The 25,769-nt window shown below is 39.7% G+C and overlaps 1 protein-coding gene across 6 annotated transcripts in view; it reads right to left on the bottom strand.

The window, feature by feature from the left end:
• PSD3 (pleckstrin and Sec7 domain containing 3) overlaps positions 1-25,769 on the bottom strand; it is a 702,311-nt gene that overhangs the window by 31,155 nt on the left and 645,387 nt on the right. For all 6 annotated transcript variants that reach the window (XM_050801835.1, XM_050801836.1, XM_050801837.1 and 3 more), the window contains 2 exons: positions 8,956-9,113; positions 6,335-6,479 (listed from right to left, as the gene is read on the bottom strand). In XM_050801835.1, the coding sequence (XP_050657792.1) occupies positions 6,335-6,479; positions 8,956-9,113 (303 nt within the window). The remainder of the gene's footprint in view (positions 1-6,334; positions 6,480-8,955; positions 9,114-25,769) is intronic.

Raw genomic sequence — 25,769 nt, 5'->3', positions numbered from 1 at the left:
CATGATTTAATTACTTGTTTTATTGGGTACTTAATATGTATTAAATACAGACCTCTAAGAAATGAATTTTAAAAAATCTATCCATTCTGGAAAACTGTGGGTACCAATTAAGACCACATCAGAGAGTTTGAATGTGAAAAAATGAGTCAGTTAAGGGTAAGTGACATAATTAGAATCACATTTTAGTCAGAACTGTAAAGGATGGATCAGAAGGACATAATATTAGTGGAAGAGAGATCACAAGTGGTTATAGAAATCATCTGGGTCAGATTATTCCAAAGTGTAGCGCAGGCAAAATGACCCACTGGGGAGAATTTTAAAATCAGTACTGAGATATAATTAACATACCATGAAAACACCCTTGCATGTCTAACTGTGCTGAACTCATTTATGAGTTTTCAAAAATTTTAATAGATCCCTAGGCACTGGGAAAAAATTTAAAGTTTTCTTTTAATTTTTTTAAATCTCAGCACTATAAAATGTTAAGGCTTACTAATAGTTCCTACTGGGACTGACAGTAGAAAATGCAGTTTATTTTATTTAAAAAGGTATCATATATTAAAAGGTATCTGCTGAAATATTTAGTATTGGGATGAGGTGAATAGTCAAAAAACTGAGGAGACCAGTGATCTAGGTAGAATATGACGAAAATCTGAAGGAGTAGGTGTAGAATATGAAAGATATTGGCCAGGCATGGTGGCTTATGCCTGTAATTCCAGCACTTTTGGAGGCCGATGCAGGCGGATCACCTGAGGTCAGGAGGTCAAGACCAGCCTGGCCAACATGATGAAACCCTGGCTCTACTAAAAATACACACATTAGCCGGGCATGGTGGTGCACGCCTGTAATCCCAGCTACTTGGGAGGCTGAGGCGGGAGAATCATTTGAACCTGGGAGGTGGAGGTTGCAGTGAGCCAAGATAGCACCACTGTACCCCAGCCTGGGTGACAGAGTGACTTTGTCTCAAAAAAAAAAAAAAAAAGAAAAAGAAAAAAGAAAGATATTTAGGAGGTAGAAGTGACAGGACTTTATGACAGAAAGTGTGGAAAAGGGTGGGTGGGAGTGCGGTGAAGAAAGTAACTACAAGAATGACCACCACTGAAATCCCACAGCCCCTAAGGTCAGCTCCACTCACCTGACTCTGAGCACCACTGCCTTGTGGTCACACCACAGGACAAAAGGAGGGGTGGGGGTTACTTCAGTGTGAGAATCAAGCATAGGACTGCTTCGCTTCTGATCAGTGTCCATCTCCAGTCTGACCAAAAGAGTATTTAGTACCCATGGATTCAAACTTATTTATATGAGAATGGTTGGAATTCAAAGAAAACAGGCCTAGATATCAGGAAATGAAGAACGTCCTGGGGCACCATTCTCTGAAGAAGCAAGGAAAGACCTAGGGGAGGCAGAGGTTCCTACAGTGTAGTGTCTAAGTGGGATGTGGAGCCACCTGCCGGCCTGGAGTGGAAGAGAAACACACATGTGTCCCTGGGCCCCAGCCTGGACCTGAATGACCTGGTGGGGCTGGGAAATGTGCATTTTATGCAAGTCCTCACACAGCTGTTGTGCACACTGAAGTTTGAAATGACTTCTCTGGTGGGCAGAAAGGGAGGTCGTGAGCAGACTGTGAACAAGGCCAGCCATGCAGTTCTGTGTGTGGAGTGCTACACCGGAAGGAGAAGCAAAACTTGTATTTTCAAGCTAGTCTTTCCACCCCCAACAGAAGAAAAATGTGCTCTGGCAACACTGTCATGAAAAACAAAGAAGGGACTCCTCCCACACAGCAGAGTTGTTCAGAAAGTACCACGCTGCACTGGCAATAATCAATTTCAATGATTAAGGCTAATGTGTTTTGCATAAAAGACGAGAACAAATTAAAGCAAAGCCCACAAATGACAGAGTGACACTCTGTCTTGCAAAAGCACCAAACAATCTTTTAATTGAATGTCTAATTTTTTCCCAACACTGTTTATCTTTATCAGCGTTTCCAGCAAGGCACTCACGTTTTTATACCTGTAATGTGTAAAGTAAAATTACCCAAAAAGTTCTGGCATTTAGGGGAGTCAGAGCCAGGTTGTGGGGGTATGGGGGAAAAAAAAAAGTAGCTGGTCTTATGGCTTCAGATCCACTGGCTAAAGCATTGGTTCTCAACAGGAGTGGGTTGGATTTTGACCCCAGAAGGTATTTGGCAATGTCTGGAGACATTTTTGGTTGTTAGAATTGGGGGGTTCCTATTGGTATCTAGTGAGTAGAAGCTGGGGACATGCCTAAACATCCTACAATTAATAGGGCAGCCCCCCACGACAAAGAATTATCCACACCAAAACGTTAATGCTGCTGCGGTCGAACACGCCTGGGTTAAAGGATGGGAGCTAGTCTTTGCGGTACTGGAGGAAGCCTAAAGGCAGCCAGACACGTTCCAGGATTTGCTGGAGGCGCACTATGACCCCAGCGTAGATATCCCCAAGAGCCTCAGGGGCTACTCCAAATACACGCTTCATTTTACATATGTGTTTCTCAAAGGTAAAAATGTTCTCTTTAGAAACAATCATTATGACTTGGCAAAGAAATAATACAGAGCTGTTGATAGAAAAATCCTTAAAAACATTCTAGAACCATCTCATTTTTCTGGATGGAGAACTGAGGCCCACCAAGCAAGTGCTGGGTGATGTAATTCAGTGGGGTGGCGGGAGGGATTGGGGGGGTGGGGATCATCTCATTTCTTTCCAAATAAGTTAAATTCCTGAAATGATATGGTGACCTCGTCTTACATGATACTGGAGGCTAGTTCTTTTTGGTTATTAGTTTCTTATTTAAAATCTTCAATCCAGAACTCTGATGATACTACATATGCATTTTTTGGTATCTCTGTGGATTTATGTCCAAAATGAAGGAAGACGTTTTAAAAAATTATGCATTCTATTTTTGGTTCCAGGGTAAGTCATCTGTTTGAAATAAGAGTGCTTGCCCTGATAAATGTGTTTGCTTGCCTGTTCTGGTAAAAACACGCCAACAGATGAACACATTCATTTTCATGTGCATATCACTTACTAGTATACAGTCCCTAGATAAACAGGAAAGCAGTACATTTTTTAAAGTATAAAGTAAACAACTGTAGATATTACAGTGAGCGAAAATCAAGGAAACACTCATATATTGCTCTAAGCTACATACATCTTCCACGAATGGCATGCTTATTAACAGCCCTCAACTCACCTTCTCCCCTGGATCTTTTATAGAACTGAATGTGAGAAAGACCCAATCTACTGAAAAAGAACAATGGGAAAGTCCATTGTAAAATTAATAGAGCAAAACTCAATTTTGGAAGGTATTCTTTTGCATCTAGTTACTCAATTTTCCCCTCCCCTTACGTCCTGTAATATGGTTTACCTTTTATAGGATATATGCTTTATGTGGTATGCTGTTTATATTAAGTACCCACATTTAAAGCAGAGAAATGCATTTGCTTTAAGAGTTCATATTTTAGTTGGATAGATGGAGACGTCCACCAACATATCTTCTGGTCATCAGTAAGAGTATTCCCTTTCTCTTAAAGTCGTAGTGTACTTATTATCCTTAAAAATTAAATGCCATTGTGTCCTGTATGAACTGTACAGTAAAAGTAATGCTTACATGTAAGCATTCAATATATCTTAATGATAATTATCAATTAAAAACAGAAGAATCTTTCTTGAAACCACAGATTCCTCCTTCTTACTACTAGTATTTCTGTTTTTTATAACTATGGCAAGACTTGAGCAGATTCCCCTCCTCCACTTCCTTTTTACCTTCCATTCATTCCCCCATCAAAGAAGCCAATGTGGTTTCTGTTCGCATGACTCCACCAAAACTGGTCTTGCTAAGGTTATCCAATGATATAGTTTGGATGCTTGTTCCCTCCGAATCTCATGTTGAAATCTGATCCCCAATGTTGGAGGTGGGACCTGGTAAGAGGTGTTTGGGTTATGGGGGTAGTTCCCTCATGAATGGCTTGATGCCACCCTTAGGATGATAACGTAGTTCTTGCTCTATCAGCTCAAGTGAAAGTGGGTTGTTAAAAAGAGCCTGGCACTTTCCCTTCCTCTCTCTCTTGCCATGTGACACATCTGTTTCTCTTTCCCCTTCTACCACCTTTTGATGCTTCCTGAGATTCTTACTAGAAGCAGATGCTGATGCCATGTTTCTTGCACAGCCTGCAGAACCGTAAGCCAAATAAACTTCTCTTCTTTATAAATGACCCAGGCTCTAGTATTCCTTTATAGAAACACAAAATGGACTAAGACACCCAACGACCTCCCAGCCACTAAATATGACATATTTTTAATCTAAATTTTACTGGACCTTTTCCCCCATTTCTTGGCACAACATTCTCCCTGTTTGTATTAAATCTAAGTAACTTTTTGGAAAATTGCTTATCAAGTGCCTTAGTCTGCTTCTGAGCTCTGGTCACTGCAGCATTTGGAGAGAGAAAGAAGAAAATGATCCAAGAAAGGAGTCTAAGAAGCAAGAGGGGAAATCAAGAGACAGCGAGGTGAGGCTCCAGAAGTAAGTCAGACACCACAGTCCCCAGCTGTCCAAGCCACAATGACAGCCTGTTTCCTCTACTTCCATGAGCCACCAGAACTGTCCATTCCATACTTTCAAGGTCTCTCAAGCATTTCCACTACTATCCATTTCTTCTACAGCTATCTTAGTTATATCTCCTCTGGATTACTGAAAATTCCTTTAAAAAGGGCCTTTCTGTTTATACCAGTGTCGTCTTCTAACAGTTCCTCATGTTGTAATGAGAATAATTTTTAAAGCAAAAATGTGATCAAATTACTCTCCTGCTTAAAGTTATTATTATTATTTTGAGACGGAGTCTTGCTCTGTTGCCCAGGCTGGAGTACAGTGGCGTGATCTTGGCTCACTACAACCTCCGCCTCCGGGGTTCAAGCAGTTCTCCTGTCTCAGCCTTCTGAGTCACTGGGATTACAGGCATCCACCACCACGCCTGGCTAATTTTTGCATTTTTACTAGAGACAGGGTTTCACCATGCTGGCCAGCTGGTCTCGAACTCCTGACCTCAGGTGATCTGCCCACCTCGGCCTCCCAAAGTGCTGGGATTACAGGCATGAGCCACTGTGCCCGGCCTTAAAGGTATTATTTTGAGGCTGCTGGGAACCACTGAAGCATCCTAAATCCTACACACGACAAAAGAGGCCTTTCATGATTTGGCCTTTGCTGACCTCTGCAGAGGTGCATTTCTTGCTGATTCTCAACACTGTGCTCATGTCACAGTTAAAAACTTGTGTGTGGTTCCTCCATCTAGTGCTCTCTTCTCTAGGCCTTCGTTCCTCTGCTGGCTCATTCTCCTATCTCATCCCACATCTCACCTAACTGCCTCTCATCCTTTAAGCTTCCCATGAGGTACCACATTTCCTCCTTCACCTCCAAGGCCAGGCTAGATAATGTCCCTTCCTTGAACCTCCAGAGCACGCTGGATTATCATTGATAATCGCTCCCTCTCTTGCCATGGGACACATCTTATGACATCAAAGGTGTGTAGGGAGCTAGTTAATACCAAGACTTAGTCGATCATAGTCAGATAAAACTATCTCTATGTAATGAGAAATTCACAAAGGCATCAAAAGTAGCTTCCAAAATCTTTAACTAGTCAATGGCAAGGGGGTACTGCAGACAGATTTAAAATCAGCAAACCTGGCTTGTAGGCAGTGTCCTTAGAAGAATTTTAAGTGAAAAAGGACTTGATAAAATATGGCTTTTAGTAAGATTAATCTGACAACACAAGGAGGCTTATGTAAACACACTTGGAGCAGGGTTCTGGTACACTTTATCTTTATTAGCTTGGAAAATCCAAATGATCCATTCAGCTCCGCTCTGAGGGGTAGGGCAGGCCCTTTCCCATTGTACTATGAACCGTGGATTCCTGAAAATATTTTTGTATTCCTAGCACTAAACACATCCTGGAATATGGTAAATGCTCAATAAAAATGAGCTAATAAATGAATGAAAGAAAAGCGTGTTACCAAGCCAGATTATGAGCTGGTAGTTAAAACAAACAAAACATCAAGCATGGCTAATAATGAACCAATACAAACTTTAGAAACTAAATCAAAGTATATGTCCTACTAACTGAGACTCAATTACATCAGCTTCTCACACGAAGTGTAAAACCCAGCGTACTCCATTTCTGCCCCATTTATACAATATGCTATCACAGGGCAAGGTCTCTCATCTGCCCCCAAAACAAGGAGTACTATCCAAAGGCAAATATTTATCACATTACTTTCCAAAGTACTTTTTCCCAAGGTCAAAGCACTATCAAGATGATTACCTGAGACAGTTTTGTCGTAGTGGCAGGCAAAAGTGGGCGGCTAAACTTCTTCTGAGAGCCGATTGCTGCTGGAAATGGTGGTGCAGAAAATACAGCTGCCACACAATTAATTTTGTTTATCCACCCTTGCATTTCTTCTTGGCTCCTATGAGAAACAGATACGTTTATATTAGGACATTGCGATGTCTAAGTGCATCACACTTTGCCTATTTCACGTTACTGATTTGCAATGGCATGTGAAAATCATTTACTCCTTCTGGTACAACTAATCCCTGACGAAACTTCGTTAGAGATGAACATTGTCATTAGGCGATCACCATTGAGGTGTGGAAGCTATGATCATCACAGTGCAAGACTGTGATTCTCTCCGTAGGAAATAGAAGGGGAAAACAAGTAACACTTGACAATAAATATTTATTAAACTCTTTCTGTTTGATATGAGGCTAGGCCAAAAATTAATTATAAAATTTACTCCTCTCTTTTAATTGTACTGTTTAATTTTAAAATCTAACTGAGGAATGTATTGGTAGACGTAAGGTAAAAGGATTTATCTACTTTGGAAAACAGTTTGACAGGTTCTTCGAAAGTTAACTATGCATTTATCATATGACCCAGCAATTCTACTCCTAAGTAGCTATCCAAGAGAAATAAAAACATATAGAAACATCGGACGCGGTGGCTCATGCCTGTAATCCCAGCACTTTGGGAAGCCGAGGTGGGCAGATAACCTGAAGTCAGGAGTTCAAGACCAGTCTGGCCAACATGGTGAAAGTCCATCTCTACTAAAAATACAAAAATTAGCCGGGCGTGGTGGTGGGCACTTTTAGTCCCAGCTACCTGGGAGGCTGAGGCAGGAGAATCGCTTGTACCTGGGAGGTGGAGGTTACAGTGAACAGAGATCACACCACTGCACTCCAGGCTAGGGTGGCAAAGCGAGACTCCTTCTCAAAAGAAAACATACAGATACGCAAAGATTTGTACGTTAGTGTTTATAGCATCATCATTCCTAAGAGTCAGAAAAGGGAAACAATCCAAATTGTCCAGTAAGTGCATAAGCAAAATGTGGTAAATGCACACAACCGAATAGCATTTAGCAATATAAAGTACTGACACACACTACAATATGGATAAACTTTCAAAGCTTTATGTTACATAAAAGAAGCCAGACACAAAAGACCATATAATATATTAGTCTGTTTATATGAATTGTCCAGTAAAGGCAATAGTATAGAGGCCGAAAGTAGATTAGTGGGTGCCTGGGGCTGGAGGTGAGAATGGAAGTGACTACAAAATGTACATGGGGATCTCTTTGGAGTGATGGAAATGTTTCAAAACTGGATTGTGGTGATGGCTGAGCCATTCTGTAAATACGCCAAAAAATCATTGAAATGCACGTTTAAAACTGGTGATATTTTATGGTATGTAAAGCATACCTCAATAAGACTGTTTAAAAAACCCACCTGAGAGGAGGTGAAAATCATCTGATGTGATATTTTTAATTTATGTATCATTATATCCAGAAAGCCCAAGATTCACAGCAGTTAATAAATATTTGTAAACTCATAAATGAATGGTAGAAATGATCATGAATCAGGACAGATTATCTACCATACACCTAATCAATAAATAAAAAGTCAAAAAAAAAAAAAAAAGCCAAAGTCATTTCCTTCATCAGTTACTCTGAGAGAAACCACACTAACTAACCTGTGACCACGGTAAATGTCAGCTCCTCACGGCACCCTCTCTAGGCTGATCTCTCTGGCTCCATTATTATTTCAATGGACTGTTTTTTGCATCAATTCTGTCCAAAGTAATTAGATCTCCTTAGTTATTACATCTGGTATTTTTGATTTAAGAAATCAGGGAATAGAATAATTTGAAAGTTTCTTCATGCCTAATAGCTGCAATTATACATCCAGCTATGGGTCCCTGCGTGATGTTAACCGTCCCATTCCCACACTCAAAAACCCGGGGCAACTTGTTTCCTTACAACTTCCTCCTACAACTGGCAATTCATCCCATTTCCTTGCTCACAGTAGAATGACATCTTTTCCTTCTAGTATAATTATGGACTATTGGAGCTCAGAAGGGAAACAAAAATATAAAATAAACATTTACATTTATTGAACAGTTCCTATGTGCCAAGCACTGTGTGAGGTATTATATACACTTATCTCACGGACTCCTCACTAGAACTCTGTAAGATAAACATTATCCCCTCCACTAGTGACGAGCCGAGGTTCAGAGGTTAAACTATGTGGTAGGAGAAAGAGCTAGAGAAATGGTGTTATCCAGGTCTATTTTACTCATTTTGTGATAGAACTTGTCTACTAAAACCCTCATATTTTATTGATGAGGACACTGAATTCTAGAGATGGTAAGTGGCTGACTAAAAGTCAAAGGGCTACTATGTAACAGACAAACATGTAAATCCTGGGTTTCTATTTTTTTTTTTTTTTTAATTCTAATCATCTTGGGCAGTTACTTCGCTAATGAAAGCAGTTCATGACTTTGATTCCAACTCAAATAATTTCCCATGCAGAACTTGATTTTATTCCTTGGTATAAAGTGGTGCTAAGTGAACTAAAACACAAAATCAAATAAAAACCAACAAAACATACTGAGTTTGAAAAAGCAAGACCCTCCAGTCGGCAGTTTTAAGTTTAAACACGTTTGGTTTCTTCTCATAGTCCGTGGCCTTGGATGCCAATGCGTGGTGCACACTCACAGCGTTTTTCAAGTCCTCTTCAGACAAGGCCTTTTCTGGCTTGTATTCGTCCTACAGATGGATACAAAGAAAATAAAGGCAAAAATCACGATCAGATTTCAACTTAAATTTTTAAAAGCAAAAACTAAAAAAAAAGTTTTTAGAAAATTCAAGTAAGTGAATGAAAAAAGTGAAACGAATGGTGATTAAAAATAACCTTATAAATGCTATAGAACATCATGTTGTTTGAAAAATTTGCTGAGAATGAGAAAGTACATCTACCCAAGAGGCATTTTTAAAAAACTGATATATAATAATTGAGGTAAATAACTAAGTAAGGCCAAAGGCAGAAATATCTATCATACGCATTTTATAGTGAACAGAAATGAGACTTGGACCAACAGTGTGATTTGGTTTCAGGATTAAATGGATAAAAGCAACACCTTACAGATAACTGTCAACAGAATTATACAGAGGGTAAAAACAATGCTATTGTGTTCTTTGCTCTAAAGATACTACCTGTTACTTTCTGTTTAGACTAATTTTTTTTTTTTTTTTTTTTTTTTTTTTGGTGAGACGGAGATTTACTCTTGTTGCCCAGGCTGGAGTGCAATGGCACGATCTCGGCTCACCGCATCCTCCACCTCCCAGATTTAAGTGATTCTCCTGCCTCAGCCTCCCAAGTAGCTGGAATTACAGGCATGTGTCACCACGCCCAGCTAATTTTATACTTTTAGTAGAGACGGGGTTTCACCATGTTGGCCAGGCAAGCCTCAAACTCCTGACCTAGGTGATCCACCTGCCTCGGCCTCCCAAAGTGCTGGGATTACAGACGTGAGCCACTGTGACTGGCCTGTTTAGACTTATACTATCAAAAGAAAAATGAATAGTAAAGTAAAATGATTACTCCAGCTCTTCTGATGAAAGAAAAGAGGAAAATCAATGTAATAATCAGGTGAAAGCTTAGCTTGTTATCTTAAAATTGAAAAATAGGTAAATGCATATGCTACAAACTGTTAGATATTTTCTAGAGTTTAAGGCCCCCCTTCCTCCTTCCCATATTTTATCAAAAACAAGATATGACGCTAAACTTGGATTTCTTCTGTAAAACACACACATGTACCCCCGAACACACACACCACATCACCTTCTAATTAGCAGTAAACGCCTAAAGAAAGACATCGTCTGATTTCTTATCAGTCTGCTTTTACCAATTTTCAGAAAAACAATGATAGTCCTCCATAATTGCCCTCCCTTTCATTTATCCCCTCCACAAAACAAGCAGTTCAAATGTACTACTGCCATCAATTCAAACCGAGTCAAAAATAATCTTTAATGTGACAATGCTGTGAGGCAAAGGTTTTCCCTCTACAATAAGATGTAAATACCAGCTGTAATATAAAGATTATCCACATTTATAATATTAAATGACAAAACTGTTACTTTGGGATTGCAACAAGTCTTACTTTATTAAGCCTCCGAGGTTAAGAACTGCTATTGACAATGACAGTCTTCTAGAGCGGTATGAAGAATAAAGGAGAATTTAAAAAATTAAATACAAGATATTTATATGTACCTGTTACATAATTCCCAGTAATTCATAAAACTATAATCTAGTTACGTTTTAAGATCTGTCTTGTCGTTTTTTTAAATGAGATTTTTCTCAGTAATTTAGCATTCCAAATATTCACAAATCTCCTTCCAGGGAAATTTTCATTAGAGTAGGAATTTCAACTAGAGGTAGCATGACTACAAAACCCCTCCAGCCTTATAATTACGCTATAACAGAACCCTGCATATCTGGCTCTCCATGTGGTGTAACTTAGATTCCAGACAAAAACATGAGGTAGGTAAATAACTGGAATGAGGAGAAATGATGAGGGCCAAAATCACTTTAGGGAATTTATATGCCACCTCCATTTCCATGCATACTGATCCCCTAACACACAAATGACTGAGTTTGCACAAAGGTTAGCCTAGAAATTTGTGTGTACCTTTTTTTTATATTCTAGGTCCATGATTTAAGCTTTTATCTTAATTCCTCTTCCCTATTTTCTTTGAGTTAATATTTTATTGTTGTTTGAATTTCTTAAGATGATTACCTAGTTCTTTTATTTTCCATATTTCTCCTTCGGTTAAGAAAGAATTTAAGGTTACAATTTTTCCTCTGAGTATGGGTTACACTGCGTAGCAGAGTTTGGGAATGAAGAGTATTTTTTCAATGCTTTCTAGATAGTTTGTAGTTTTAATTTTTATCCCTTCTTTAATCTTAGCAACCTCAAGGAATGTGTTTCTCAAATTTAAGGCAAAATTTTAGTTATATATTATTATATATTCATAATTTTATTGGTTTATGACCAGAGAATATGGTCTAGAAAATCTATTTTTCCCAAATTTGGTAAGGTTTTTCTTGTGGCCAATCACATGTTTGATTTTTGTTAATGTTGCATAAGCATACAAAAAATTTATTCTTTGAGGGATGAATGTGTATTTATATTCAAGTTTACTGACTCAGTTCCTCTGCCCTTACAGCATTTTTTCTACTAGTTTATCCCCTTCAGACAAGTATATTAACTGTTTCCATTTCAAGTTCTTGTTGCATTTCTGATAGCTTTTTAATATATATTTTCGTTGCTATGTTGTCTGGTGCATTTAGGTTTATAACTATCACCTTCCTTATAACTATGTGCCACTTATTACTTAAAATGTTCTTCTTTATCCTGTTAAATGCTTAGTCATATACAATGGAAATTTAAGAGTCTTTCTTTTAAGAAGATGCTCTATTTATCTATTCCTCACCCACATCAACAAGACTTTGAAAAATGTTTTGTTCTGCAATCTTACTAAAATTATCGTGTTATGCATTTTCTGTTTCAAGAAACCTTATTTTGAATTTAGATTATACATTCTGAGTCTCCCCTCATATATTTAACCGCATCTGTGTTTCCTTGCTCACCTGCTTCTTTCTTTTTTCCATCTTGACCTCTCTCCTCTCATAACTTTGCTATTTTCTCTTCTCTGAAGTATTTTCTTTAGGTAGGTGGTATACTGTTTTATTCTTATCCTCAAGTATCTTTCATTTCTTTGATAGGTATAGAACTGGATATAGAACATAAGGCTGCAGCCTTCTTCACTTGTTTAACTTATCGTCTGGAGATTCTACCACCTTCTAGTTTCCAGTTTAGTACAAGTCCAATGCCAATCTGATTATTTTCTCTTTTTCTTGTTTTTTCTCCTAGGAATCACATACAGGTTTTCCTTTAATCTTAAAATTCAGGATTTTTTGCTAGGTTATGCCTTACTTTTCTTATCCATCCAGTCTGAAACTAAAAAGTCCCACCCTTATTCTCCCTTATGTGATCATTACTTGGGTTGATAATTGCTGACAAAAGTAATAAACATACTTGTGCAGACTGTAGCTAAGACGGATTTAAGGTCTCCAGCTATGGTTGCATCCAGTGCCAACCTACAATTCTTTTACATCTCCCTGATTTCTGAAATTCTTCCTTGGCTTTTTGTCATGATATTCTCCTGGTTTCTCTCCTACCTCTCTGGTCATTACTTCGCTATCCCCTGTTCTGCATGCCCTTCTATGTAACCGTTGGGATGGTTTCAACTCCACATTTATATCACAATGTCTAACAAACTGCTATAGGTGAATACGAAACACAAAATCAATTGGTAGCTATTACTATTGAATGACTTAGACTGTCTCATTTGGAGCCACTATAAATATTCTTCGAATATATTATCTGCTGATATCTTCATTTAAAACCAAGCTCAAAGGATGACATTCTTAGACTGCTCTTAAAAATGCAAAAAAAATTTTTAATGCAACGTTTATTACAGACCTAGGAAAAAGCTAACAGTAATTGTCACTTTGGAAGAACTGTACAATTATTTTAAAAGAGGACTCTATTCCAAGGTAGTTTCCAAAACTCTAATATACACTGCCAGATTACCTTACATTGGAAGGAAAACACTACATGGGGCATCAGTGGAAGACAGGATCTATTTAATTAGGGCTAAACTGAAGTTGAAAAATTTTAAGTCTAAGAAGCTTCCACTTTTCTAGCTGATAATACAATTTTACCATTTTTTCTTAAAAAGGCAAAATACAAACTTTAAAATATTTTCAGCATATTGAATTCCTACTAGAAAAATAAAGCTCCAACTGCACATACACACACACACACACACACAACACACACAACATTAGGGTTGACAGTTGGATTAAAAAAATGACTTTATCCTACCAAGTTCATTCTGACATCTTTATTTTTCACTGAAGGAGAAGACAGTGTTTAAATGGTAGAATTGGGAAGGAAGAAATAAGGGATAAATTACTGTAATCAAACCATTTCAAAACAAGGACTATTTGCTGTGCAAACTAAATGTGAAAGAGTGAGCAAGATAAATCCAATCAAGAAGTTTTCTGTAAGAAAAGAAAATGCTCCACGACATCTAATTACTATCCATTTTCTCAAATAAATGAGGGGTGAAACTGATGACTAAAAACATGTTACTCTTTCGTGTTCCCTGCAATCTACATCGTTTTATGTAATAGGATTCATTGGATCACTCCACCGTCCCAATAAGCACCAAGAATGTGATTTCACAATGCCATTTATTTTAAATTTATTTAAAGCATGAAATACAAAGTTTTTTTTCCCTAAGAAGCTTGTTAATTAAACCTCTTGTGAAGTGGAATCTTAACACACTAACATAAAAATCATCTACATATGTACAAAAAAACTGGCATCAAGTCTGAAAAACTGTACTTTCAGGTAAGATAAACTACAATTTGGAAAATGACCAAATTGTAATTAAAATTCTTATCAATTTGAAAAGCATATTCAAGACTCCAGTTTTCAATATATTATTTACTTCATGCCTCATTAAATAGGCAAAATAGCTACATGTAATTAAAACAATTTTCAACAAAGTTGAAATGGTCTTGATTTCCACTGAGAGAACATAAAAAGGGGAAGGGAGACCACACTGTTACTTGGAGCTACATGGAAATAAATAAAAATGTTAGTAATTAAAGGAAGCTGGGTCCTAAATTGTCTATTAATTAATGGTTTTGAAAATGGCATTAAAAACGTTTTTCATAATTTGATGACTATCTTTTTTAAAAAATGCTAAGTATGTCTGATTAAGTGTCTTTCTAAAAATCATTCGGCTTCGTCCTAATAGCTATTTCAACATGTAAAAGAGCACAGAACCAGCAGTTTCACAAAAGGAAATAAAAACGCCATGAGCTCACAAGAAAGCAGAAGGGGCAACCGGAGACCAGGACAGAGACGGGCCTGCTCTGAGTGCCAGAGTCTTGGGCACATCAGCTCCGGGGTCGTTGCTGTCATCACAGTCTGGGAGGCCTTGACTCTTCAGTGGCTTCCTTCTCTGCCTGAACCAAGCCCTCCCCTGATGCGACCAACACTGCAAAAACTGCTTTTCCAATTAAACTTGTAAAAAATCTATTGGTTGAGCCTGGGAGGTCAAAGCTGCAGTGAACTGTGATCACACCACTGCATTCCAGCCCAGGTGAAAGAGTGCGAATCTGTGTCAAAAAACAAACAGGCCGGGCACAGTGGCTCACGCCTGTCATCCCAACACTTTGGGAGGCCGAGGCGGGCGGATCATGAGGTCAGGAGATTGAGACCACCCTGGCTAACACGGTGAAACCCCGTCTCTACTAAAAAATACAAAAAAATTAGCCGGGCATGGTGGCGGGCGCCTGTAGTCCCAGCTACTCCGGAGGCTGAGGCAGGAGAATGGCGTGAACCTGGGAGGTGGAGCTTGCAGTGAGCCCAGATTGCACCACTACACTCCAGCCTGGGCGACAGAGCGAGATTCCGTCTCAAAACAAACAAACAAAGAAACAACTCCCCAAAACAAAACACAAAAACCAAAAACCACATATAGGGAGCTGGAACAAAATCTCTCTTCTGAGTAAGCCAAAGAATAAAGATGATTCTGCACCAAGAACACAGTTCCTAATCTGTGACAGCAAATGTACATTTTAGATAATGAACTGATTTTTCACTTCTAAAGACATGGTAAAGGTAAAGAAATTCAGGTTTGAACAGTTGTTTCGTAGGCTCTAAAGATAAAAAACATGAGAGATTCTCGAGAGCCTGGTCTGCAGACTGCCATCATCAGGAGGTGAACTCTAAGTAATTCACTGTCATGCACTAACCAGCCACCTACACCCATTGCTCTGAACCATTCCATCAATCATCTCCAGGGCAGTTCAGTTTTGTAACAGCCAGAACTGGAACAAGAATAACATCACAAGCCTTACAAAAATACTTTCAAGAGAGAAGCAGAGACTGGCAGGGACAGACACAAAGCCCATGACAGAAACTGAGAGAGAACTTCTGAAGCTGTGTCATAGCAAAGGCTTGTCAAAGCACTTGGCTAGCAGATGACTCACTCGGTAACAAAGTGGATATGAAGTTACTATCCAAATGTCAACAATGATGGATCATCAGAACCAACAGGAATTTCATGATTTTAATGTCAATTAAAACGCACACTCAATTCATAGCAATTTCTAATTTTCAAAGCACATATGAACTATGAGTATTACATTAAAATAATATTTGTCCTTTCTTCCATGAGCACTTTACATTCCTATAGTAATAATTAACTACCAGTAGGGCACACATTGTTTTAGGTACCCTTGGGCTCAGGGGCACTGAAAGCAATAGAGAAAACACAGATAGGAGTGTGTTCTTACTTAGCTATAGAACAGACAAAAACACTGTACCATAAATGTTCTATTATGCCAGATCATGACTGATACCTGGACTCTGGAACAGTTTTGAAATGTGCAAATATTTAAATCATCCCCTATACTGGTGTTGTATATCACGAGCTCTATCTCAGAGAGTTACAGAAACTAGAAAGAATTATTCACCCAAGTTTATTCCATTTACCCAGTGTTTTCTCCAACCCTCACCTATACACTTGGTTTGCATCATGTTAACTGGTGCTTTTTCATGAGATGATTTTAAGAGTCCACTAGCCATTCATTGCATAATACTGGTCTTCTCCTCCACACTGTCAGGACAAGTGTTTTCAGGGACTAGATGCTATGTTTATTTCTCACATAGCTCCCAACATGACATTTTGTAAAGGGATCTGACATTACTATCATTATGCTCTGTGGATTTACTCTTTGCTTGAAAGTGAAAGGCAAATGTGAGTAAGTAACATTAAGTAAGGGGCCAGAAAAGAAAATGAGGCAAATGGTGATAAGGCAGATTGTGTGTAACCCGGAGAAGCAAAACAAGAGTTCTGGATAATGTAAGAAACTGTCTGGGGGAAAGGAACAAAGACAAGGACTTATTTTACTTTGGAGTTAAAGCAATATCAGGAAAGAAAAGAGATTCAGTGGAAATGAGACAGACGCTGGGGACTTGTTACTTTCAAAAGTCACAGGAAGGGGAATATGAGAAAAAGAGGAGTGGAGTGGATCAAACTGGAAACTTCTGGGCGAGCTTCTCGAGAGTAGTTGTCTGTGTCCTCTCTGCCTCTGCATCCTCAACTCTCCAATTGGCCTTCCATACTCACCACCACACTGAAACTGCTTTATCGACAACATCCTACTTGCTGAATTCACATGGCACTCTCCAATTCCCTATCTTACCTTTTCATGACAGGGCACATTTCAAACATTTCTTAACGTCTGTGGTACCCGTTTTCTCTATGACTTATCACACAGGCTCCTCCCCTGTCTCTTCTTCCAAGGGCACATATGAGCATCTGGTCCATTGGCTCTGTCCTCTATCTTCTCCTCACTCTTGGAGTGACATCATCTACTTGCATGGCTTAAATTATCAATTCACTGTTAATGACTGTTCAGATCTGCATTTCTGGCCCCTTGATTGGCTCCAGATCAGAGTATGCATAATTGCTTACTGGACACATCCATTTATTATTTCACACACCCTGAATTCAACACCTCAAACTAAACTCTCCAAGTAGAACTATGTTTCTCCCTCCATCTTACCCCTGCTCTCGTTCAAGTTAATCTGGTCTCTACGTCTTTGATAGAACCTGTTTCTAAGTCATTCTCCATCCTGCAGCCAGACTGATCTTTTTTTTTTTTTTTTTTTTGAGACAGAGTTTTGCTCTGTCACCCAGGCTGGAGTGCAGTGGCGAGATCTCGGCTCACTGTAACCTCCGCCTCCCAGGTTCAAGGAATTCTCCTGCCTCAGCCTCCTGAGAAGCCAGGACTACAGGCACATGCCACCGCACCTGACTAATTTTTGTATTTTTAGTAGAGATGGAGTTTCACCATGTTGGTCAGGCTGGTCTCGAACTCCTGACCTCACGATCCACCTGCCTCGGCCTCCCAAAATGCTGGGATTACAGGCATAAGCCACCGCATCTGGCCCAGACTGATCTTTTTAAAATATAAATATGGATGCTGTGTGTGGTGGCTCATGCCTATAATCCCTGCACTTTGGGAGGCCAAGGCAGGAGGATCGCTTAAGTTGAGGAATTCAAGACCAGCCTGGGTAACAAAGTGAGACCCCATCTCTATAAATAATAGAAAAATTAGCCAGGTGTGGTGGTGCACACCTGTGGTCCCAGCTACTCAGGGGGCTGAAGTTGGAGGACTGCTTGATCCTGGGTGGGGTCAAGGCTGCAGTGAGCCGAGACCCTGCCATTGCACTCCAGCTTGGGTAACAGAGACCTAGTTTCAAAAAAAAACAAGTAAAATAATCATGTCACTCCCCATTTAAAGTATGTGATAGCTCCAACTGCTCTAAGATAAAGTCTCAACTCTTTAACATGGTTTTCTAGGCTCTTCCACCCCAAACACCACTGAACCTGTAGTTCCCCATACACGCTATATCACATCTAAGTATCCATACAGGTTTATCTCTGAGTTCCCTTATATGACTAACATCTATTTGTGTTTTTAAGTGTGGGGTTAAACAGTGCTTTCTTCATGAACTCTTTCACCATCTTCCCCTCTCTTGCTCATGTTAAGTGCCCTTCCAGATGTGTTTCCATGGCACCCTCCTCTCTTCGCAGCATTTCTCAAATTGCACTGAATTGGCCTTTTATTTGTTAATTTCTTCAGAATAAAGAAGAGAGCTCCTTTGAGCACTGCACCTTGCTCACAATCACATCTCTAGTGTATAACATTCTAAAAAGCGGGCAAAGTCCTGATCTTATATATGCACTCATGATTGACTTGCTTCCTACGTAAATTTATGGCCCTCTGTATCAGAAAGGTAGTTTACTAGCCAAAGTTCAGCCGATATTGGACACTTGAGCCACATTTTAAGGTCAATCTGAGAGATATAAAACAGGATGCCAACACTTCCACATATTTCATGCTTTCTGGGAACAACACACCTGAGAAAGGTCTATGTTAGAAAATCTCAAAGTTTACCTATTCAAATAATAGAAGATACAAGACATATTCCAGTGAAAGAGTGGAAAGTCTCATATTGCAGTGAAAGAGTGGCTGGAGTCAGGGAAGTGCAACCAGAGTGAGGACAAACCCATCAGTCTTTACTCAGGTCAGAAGCTGAAGGGAAGGTTAATGCACAGTTGCTGTGCAGTGGCCAAGTTAGTTGAATCTGGGCGAAGCCGTAACAGAGACCTCTCCTCACAACAGCATTTTTTTTTTTTTTTTTTTTTTTTTTTGAGACAGAGTCTTGGTCTGTCGCCCAGGCTGGAGAGCAGTGGCTGGATCTCAGCTCACTGCAAGCTCCGCCTCCCAGTTTCATGCCATTCTCCTGCCTCAGCCTCCCGAATAGCTGGGACTACAGGCGCCTGCCACTTCGCCCGGCTAGTTTCTTGTATTTTTTTAGTAGAGACGGGGTTTCATCGTGTTAGCCAGGATGGTCTCGATCCCCTGACCTCGTGATCCGCCTGCCTCGGCCTCCCAAAGTGCTGGGATTACAGGCTTGAGCCACCACACCCGGCCCCCACAACAGCATTTTAAACTTCCAGTAATTGCAAGGGTCTCACACTAGAGCGTTCATATTTACTCAAGAAGAGACTAACGGAAAAAATACTAGCTTGGCTAGCACCATCCTTACAATACCGAGTAGGTTAATGAACTTTAGAATGCCAGGCTTTTAATTTAAAAAATGGGAACAGTATCCTCCAATAAGGTTGTGAAGCTCAGATGCAAGAAGTAACCTACAAACTATTACACTAACAAACCAGTCTTATTTCTGGTTAAATGGCCAATGAAGCAAGCTGGCTCAGGCAATCTGCCAAGCCATTTCCTACATTTGTGATGTATAATGCTCTGATCTTGGAGTGGTTATTCTTTTAGATATGAAATATACAGAAATGATCTGCAGGGCTATGTGGGCTTTCTTTAATACAGGAATACGGCTCTTAAATGACTCTTCAACAAGGTGGGGGGGGGGCTCCTTGTGTTTATTTGTTTCATATTTTTGCCATATGGAATGGGTATACAGAGTCTATGGCTTATTTTTTCATAAAGGGAGTATCAAAATCTCCAGGGTTAAGGTGGTGGGAGGGAGAGGGAGAGGAGGCATGTGCCTGATCTTTGGTAAAATTCCTCCAACTAGCAGCCAAGTATGCAGAAGTCATGTCATATATATAATTAATGTGTAAAGGAATGAGAAATAGGGGGGAGAGGGTATTTTTGACCAGTGTTTATGCCGCATCTCTAGCTCCAGAACACAAAGCCCTCTGCCTTGCCTAGCACTATTGCTAGGAGGATTTATAGAGGCATTTGTCTCCGATCTGAAGTGGAAACAAAGGTAGAAGAAATTACTTATTTTTCATTAAAGGTATCAGGGAAACTACAGGCCCTTTTTTGGATGGTTGAGAAGGCCTAACTCTTAATCATTTCATACACAAACTGTTGTAGGAAGAGTGTGAAAAGGTAGGAAAATAAGGTCGGAATAAAGCCAGTCACTTTATTTTTATTTTATTTTTGAGACAAGGTCTCACTCTGTCACCCAGGCTGGAGTGCAATGACCCAGTCTTGACTTACTGCAACCTCTGCCTCCCGGGCTCAATCAATCCTCCTGCTTCAGCGTCCTAAGTAGCTGGGACCACAGGCAAGCACCACCATGTCTGGCTAATATTTGTATTTTTTGTAGAGATGGGGTTTTGCCGTGTTGCCCAGGCTGATGTTGAACTCTTGGGCTCAATCAATCTACCCACCTCAGCCTCCAAAGTGCTGGGATGACAGGTGTGAGCCACTGTGCCCAGTCACACCAGACACTTTATTCCTTATGAGATGAGTAAGAATCAGGAAAGGACTAAAAGAAAAAATACTCTCATTTCTTATAAGAGTCATCAGGAAGGGAACCAATATTTACTATTAACCTACTGAGCAACAGGTGTTTTCATGTATTTAATCATTTCTTTATATCAACTATGCAACATCATTTCCCCTCATTTTATAGATAAATGAGTTGAGGCTTAGAGAGGATAATTAACTGCTCCAAATCAGCAATTAGTTAAGTGACAGACTTGGAGTTTGACAAGGCATGTCTACTTCCTGGAGTATGACTCTTCACAGTCTTCAACGTGTGACTGTTCTTTTGGAAGAGTACTGAAGAGCCACTTTGGATGGGATGGGAGTAGTGAAAGAGGAAAGAGGTTGAGCGAATGGAGACCATGAGGACTTGGCACTCGCTCCTGTGTAATTTCAGCTGTGCCTAGTTTTCCTTCTGATGACTATTGTGACTTTTTTTGTTTATTTGTGTTTTGGATGGGGAAAGCCTTTACTATTACTCTCTACTTGTAATGAGGAAATGCGAATTGAATTATTCTTGAATTGCTCTATATGGGTAAAAATCATTATACGCTATTATATAGTTGAGAAGTCTTGGTGAAAGCCTTAAAGTAACTGATGAGCAATTGATAATGAAATGAGGCCCTAAAGAGAATGTTATTCCAGTGGCTGAGGGGGTGGTTTGTGTATGTGTGTGGTATATATGTGTTTATAGTCAAGGGAAAGTGGTCATTAAAGCCAGCCATTATGGACTTATGGAATGGTTAGAATTGCCAGCCATTATGATTTCTTTCGAAGACCAATTTGATTCATTTAAACAGGGAAGCAGAGGCCCTGTTACCTACTGTCTCAGGCAATGCTACCCCTCATTTATCCCGAAGGCCAAGACACTGGCAGCCGCAGAGGGAAAATGGAGGACACTCAGGAAGGAAGTTAACTGGAAGCCCTCGGTCAGGAATCCTTGATGCTGAGAAATGTATATGGAGTAGAAAAGTGTGGAGAAAGAGAGAATGGATGTAGAACCTGAGTGTGCTAGTGAGGCCCTTAAGGACAGAAGCTGGATCCTGGGATCTGTGCATACCCATCTCTGGCAAAGCCCCTGTTTTACGTAAGAGGCTAAATGAGTGAGCCTTTGTCAAACTGAATTACATGAACTTCGGGCCAGGGCTTTTTCCCCTCTCCCCTAACCCAAATAGTGGGGGACTGGCTGAGGAAGGGAAGAAGAAGAAGGAGAGACATTTCTGCTATACCAGAATCCTAGGAGTGTAAATACTGGCATCCTAAGAACACACAGGGGAGAACAATATGGCACTCGTAGGGCACATGCCCCACACAGGTTCTGTGAGGAGGGCTGCTTAGCATGGGGGACACTATGCCATCTAAGTCCTTTGAGTACCTGAGTATAGGTGGGAGGGGCAGTGACCTCTGACTCAAAGAGCTTGAAATTCCTTGAGGGAAGAAAACAGCTTCTTTTGTAAAAGGGAAAGTTTAAGACACTATGATACCACCTCTTTAATTTTCATGATATCTTCATCATTTGAAACGTAATTTTTCATCATCGTTCTACTGCTTGCTACTACCCCTCTAGCCTATAATGCAAATGTAAAAAGTAGTTTGCCATTCTTTGAATATGCCACATTCTCTCAAATCTGCTATTTTCACCCTTCTCTGGCTAAAATGCTTTTTCTCGCCTGCGTGCCTGGCAAACTCCTGCTCATCCTTCAGGCGTCAGTTCAAGTCATGTTAACTCCTCAGGGATGCATCCTCTGACCTTTGTAAGTATGCTTAGGTGGCCTTCTTCAGGAAGATGTTTCCACACCTCTATTAATTCATCTCATTGCTTACTGAATGCTCAGTCTATCTGTCTTCCTCCTGTTTTGTGAGCTCTACGTAGCCAGGGATTGTATCTTAGTCATCTTCGGAAGCCTAGAATTTTGCACAGTACCTGATGTGATAAATAGCTTTGGCAGGATATAAAACCCAAACTGTATAAACCCCAAACCAGCTTGCAATCATACAATTTACTTTTCGTGTAGCATCTGCTATCACGTGCTGGTAGGTTAGGCTTCCAACTAGGGGGAAAGATTAATTAGCAATGTGACATTAGTAACCCACTGCAGGATGCACACATCACCAGGATTAGCCCTTAACACATGCTACAATCTGGGCAAGGGGAAGAAGTTTAACTACCTCAAACTCTTGCTTGAGGTAGGTGGATGGCTCAATACTCCAAAGGACGCTCTGATGCAAAGTTCTCCTCAACAGTGGGCAGTACTCTATTAACCTAACAGGGAGTGGCATTTCCAGATGTTGATGCCCATAAGGTCTTCCTTCTTGTACAGTCTACCTACCTTTTTAATTTTTAGTTTCACAAATTAGGAAGAAACTATAGAATCAGGTAGAAACTACACAACCAGGTAGATATAGCTATACAAGACCCAGAACTGTGAAGTTGAAGTTTCCATTGATTGATGAATTAGTCTCTAGGATCTGTGCAAAGTTTCTAGGAATAGATATTAGTTCTGATTTTTTAAAAAAGAGCATTAACAACAATAAGAAGAGAGTGGAGACTGGTTATCAAACATGGCCACCCTTTTGCAGGCTTATTCTCATCATCAGTAGACAGTACAGCTATGCTAGCATTCTTATGATTTAACTGAAATAGCAACCTGAACAATAGCCCATGATTCTACTTTTCACTCTTCATAAATGTATAATTTCCTTAGTGCCAGGCTTTTCTCTTTAGAAAAGCAATTTCACCCAACTTTCTCCACACACACATTTGCCACACTCCAGAGCTATCATAAATCTAGAGAAGCATCCTTCTTGGAGCTCTAATCCAAGCTGATGCTGAAGCTTCAAAGTTTACAAAGTTGTTCCCTTGTCAATACTAACCCATTCTCTATCTTGATGACTCAAACTCCCAATACATTGATCTGAGGAAGAGGACAGTGATGTAGAAAGAGCTGGTAACTTCGAAACAGCATCTTCCTTTGCATCACTCCTCTCAAATGTTGAATGTGAGAATAGTTTTCTCTTCCCAGGCCCACCCTGAGATGGAGTGGGTGGAAATCCGGTGGCTAGGTATTCAGAGAAATGGTTTTGCCAAAGACAGCTATGCCCCTTCCAGAGATTTTAGACAAAATAAAGAAGTGAGCCAAGAGAATGGAATTTGTGCTGGGGAAACAGCTGTGATATGTGAAATTTAATTTCAAAGGGTTCTTCCTTGCAGAGACAAGGGCAGCTAAAAGGACCAGTGTGGGCCCAGCATGCATACACATGCTGATCTGGCAGAGGGAAGAGTAGCTGACTTACAAACTAGAAGCTGTGCCGACTCCATAGGAAAATAAAGACAATACAAGATATCCAGCCACCTAAGAGCATGGATAATCTCCAAGTATCAACAATTGCCTCCATTTCTCCCTTGTCATGACCCTCAAAGTAATGTGAGAATTTTAGAAGGATGCGGCAAATCATTTACTTTGTGATCTTTAGGTTTCAACTAACTCCATACCTCTTTCTACAAAGGCTATTTTCCCACAAAGAGATCATGGTCCAAGGTAAAGCATTCCATGCTCCAATATTCCTTACCTGATGTATTCCAAAAGGAAGATGACAAAAGGGTTTGTGTTAGATATGGTCCTTCCTAATCTGGACACTTGAAAACAGTTCAGATTAAAACAAAAAAACCCAGAAATAATTATAAAAGTGTTGTTTACAAAGTTGCTCTGGTAATATGCAAAATGTTAATGAAAGATACGGGTTTCCAGTGGCAGGGTCTGGAGAAGGGGTGGGAGGCACCAGATCCAGTCATGAAAGTGGCAAGAAGCAGTCCTAAAATGAGCCAAGGAGATGAATGAGGAGGAAAAGGCTTCCAAGCAGAAACAAAAAAAGAAAAGACAAAGACATTCGAGGAGCTGAAAGACATTCGAGGAGCAAGGGTCCCCTGCTCAAAACGTTGATTTAAGAAATCTGGCCAAAAGTTGTTCTTTGTGTCTGAGGTGATGGTGACCCTTGCCTTCCATTCTTAAGCATCTGTATTCCCTGCCATAATATCTTTTGCCACCTACAGCTAAAATGAAGTGCTGTGTTGGAATCTGTTGAACATTTAAGAATAAACTTTTGTAAAGAACAAAAACAAACAAGCAAACAAAACAACAGCAGCAACAACAAACAAAAGCAAAAAAGATATAGTATAGTTGAAGTATAGTTAAAGTCCTTTAAATAAAGATATGGGTAGACTAAGGAAGGCTAGTTTTAAAAAAGAGTAATTCTTTCAATCTTATGTATGGCATTATTATAATATTTTGAAACATTTAAAATAACAGTAAATCAAATGTATTCCTTCCCAATCTTCATTCCAAAGCAGCTGATCATCTCAGCGGTGCAAGTGTGCATACTATGAGGGGTCACCATCTGATTCAGTACTGTGGATGGTAAATCAAAGGGGAGGCCTCTTTTCCAGAGAAACACAGGTGTGGAAAGGCAACTACAGTAGTGTGGAAAGCGTGGAAGGACGTGTTTGTGGACAAACACAAAAACAAAAAGTTCAAAATGAATCCTTTCAGATCCTTTCCTCTGAATATCCGTATGTCAATAATATACTGAAAACAGACATGTTGTCACAAACTTCTGTAAGGAATGAAATTAGGTATAATCTTTCTAGAGGTAATTTAGAAAAATGTTTTCAGAACTGTAAACAGTTCCTACCATGTGCCCCATGACACCCCTAGGAATCTTAAGAAAATAAAGAGATATGTGCACGTGTGTGTGTGTGTGTGTGTGTGTAGTGTTATTTATGAATGTAAAACTAAAAAAAAGTATGTCTGAAAGTGGGGAAAAGGCTAAATTATGAGAAATCTATTTAACAAAAAATACTACAAGCATTTAAAAATGAGTATGTTTATAAATGATCTAAGGACAGAAGAAACAAAACCATAATTATATATCATTTCACAGTCACCAAATACCAGATTGATGAAAAGCAAAAATGTTTCTAAAAACCTTTTAATAAGAAACTGTTTATAATATAGAGAGTGAAAAGAATAAGATGCCAAAACTGTGTTATATTCTGATTCCACATAGATTTAAACAGTCTTTTCCTGGGAGTGATGTTAGCAAGAGCAGAACAGGAAGTCCCAGCTCTCATCCCCCCATAAAAATATTGAGTAATCAATGATTTATGGACCAAAATACCTACTAAGAGAATGCCAAAATCCAGTTAAGAGGTTGTAGTACCCTAGAAGAGCACAAAGCCAAGAAACCCACACTGAAACAGGTCACAAGAGTGATTTCATGTTACCCATATCAGTGCCTCCCTGAAGCTGGCATGCCTCAGCACCAGAAGAGAACGCCCTGGCCCCTGACATCTCTCACAGGGGAAAGTAAAGAGGTCTTTGATATTCTGGCTTTTCAGAGGGCTGCCTGGATAATGGCTTTACCTTGGTTCACTTGGAACACTGATGGAATTG

Source organism: Macaca thibetana, chromosome 8 (assembly GCF_024542745.1).
Source record: "Macaca thibetana thibetana isolate TM-01 chromosome 8, ASM2454274v1, whole genome shotgun sequence".
NCBI lineage: Eukaryota > Metazoa > Chordata > Mammalia > Primates > Cercopithecidae > Macaca > Macaca thibetana.
Note: the sequence above shows the minus strand (reverse complement) of the source record. Positions and strands in the feature narration are given on the sequence as shown.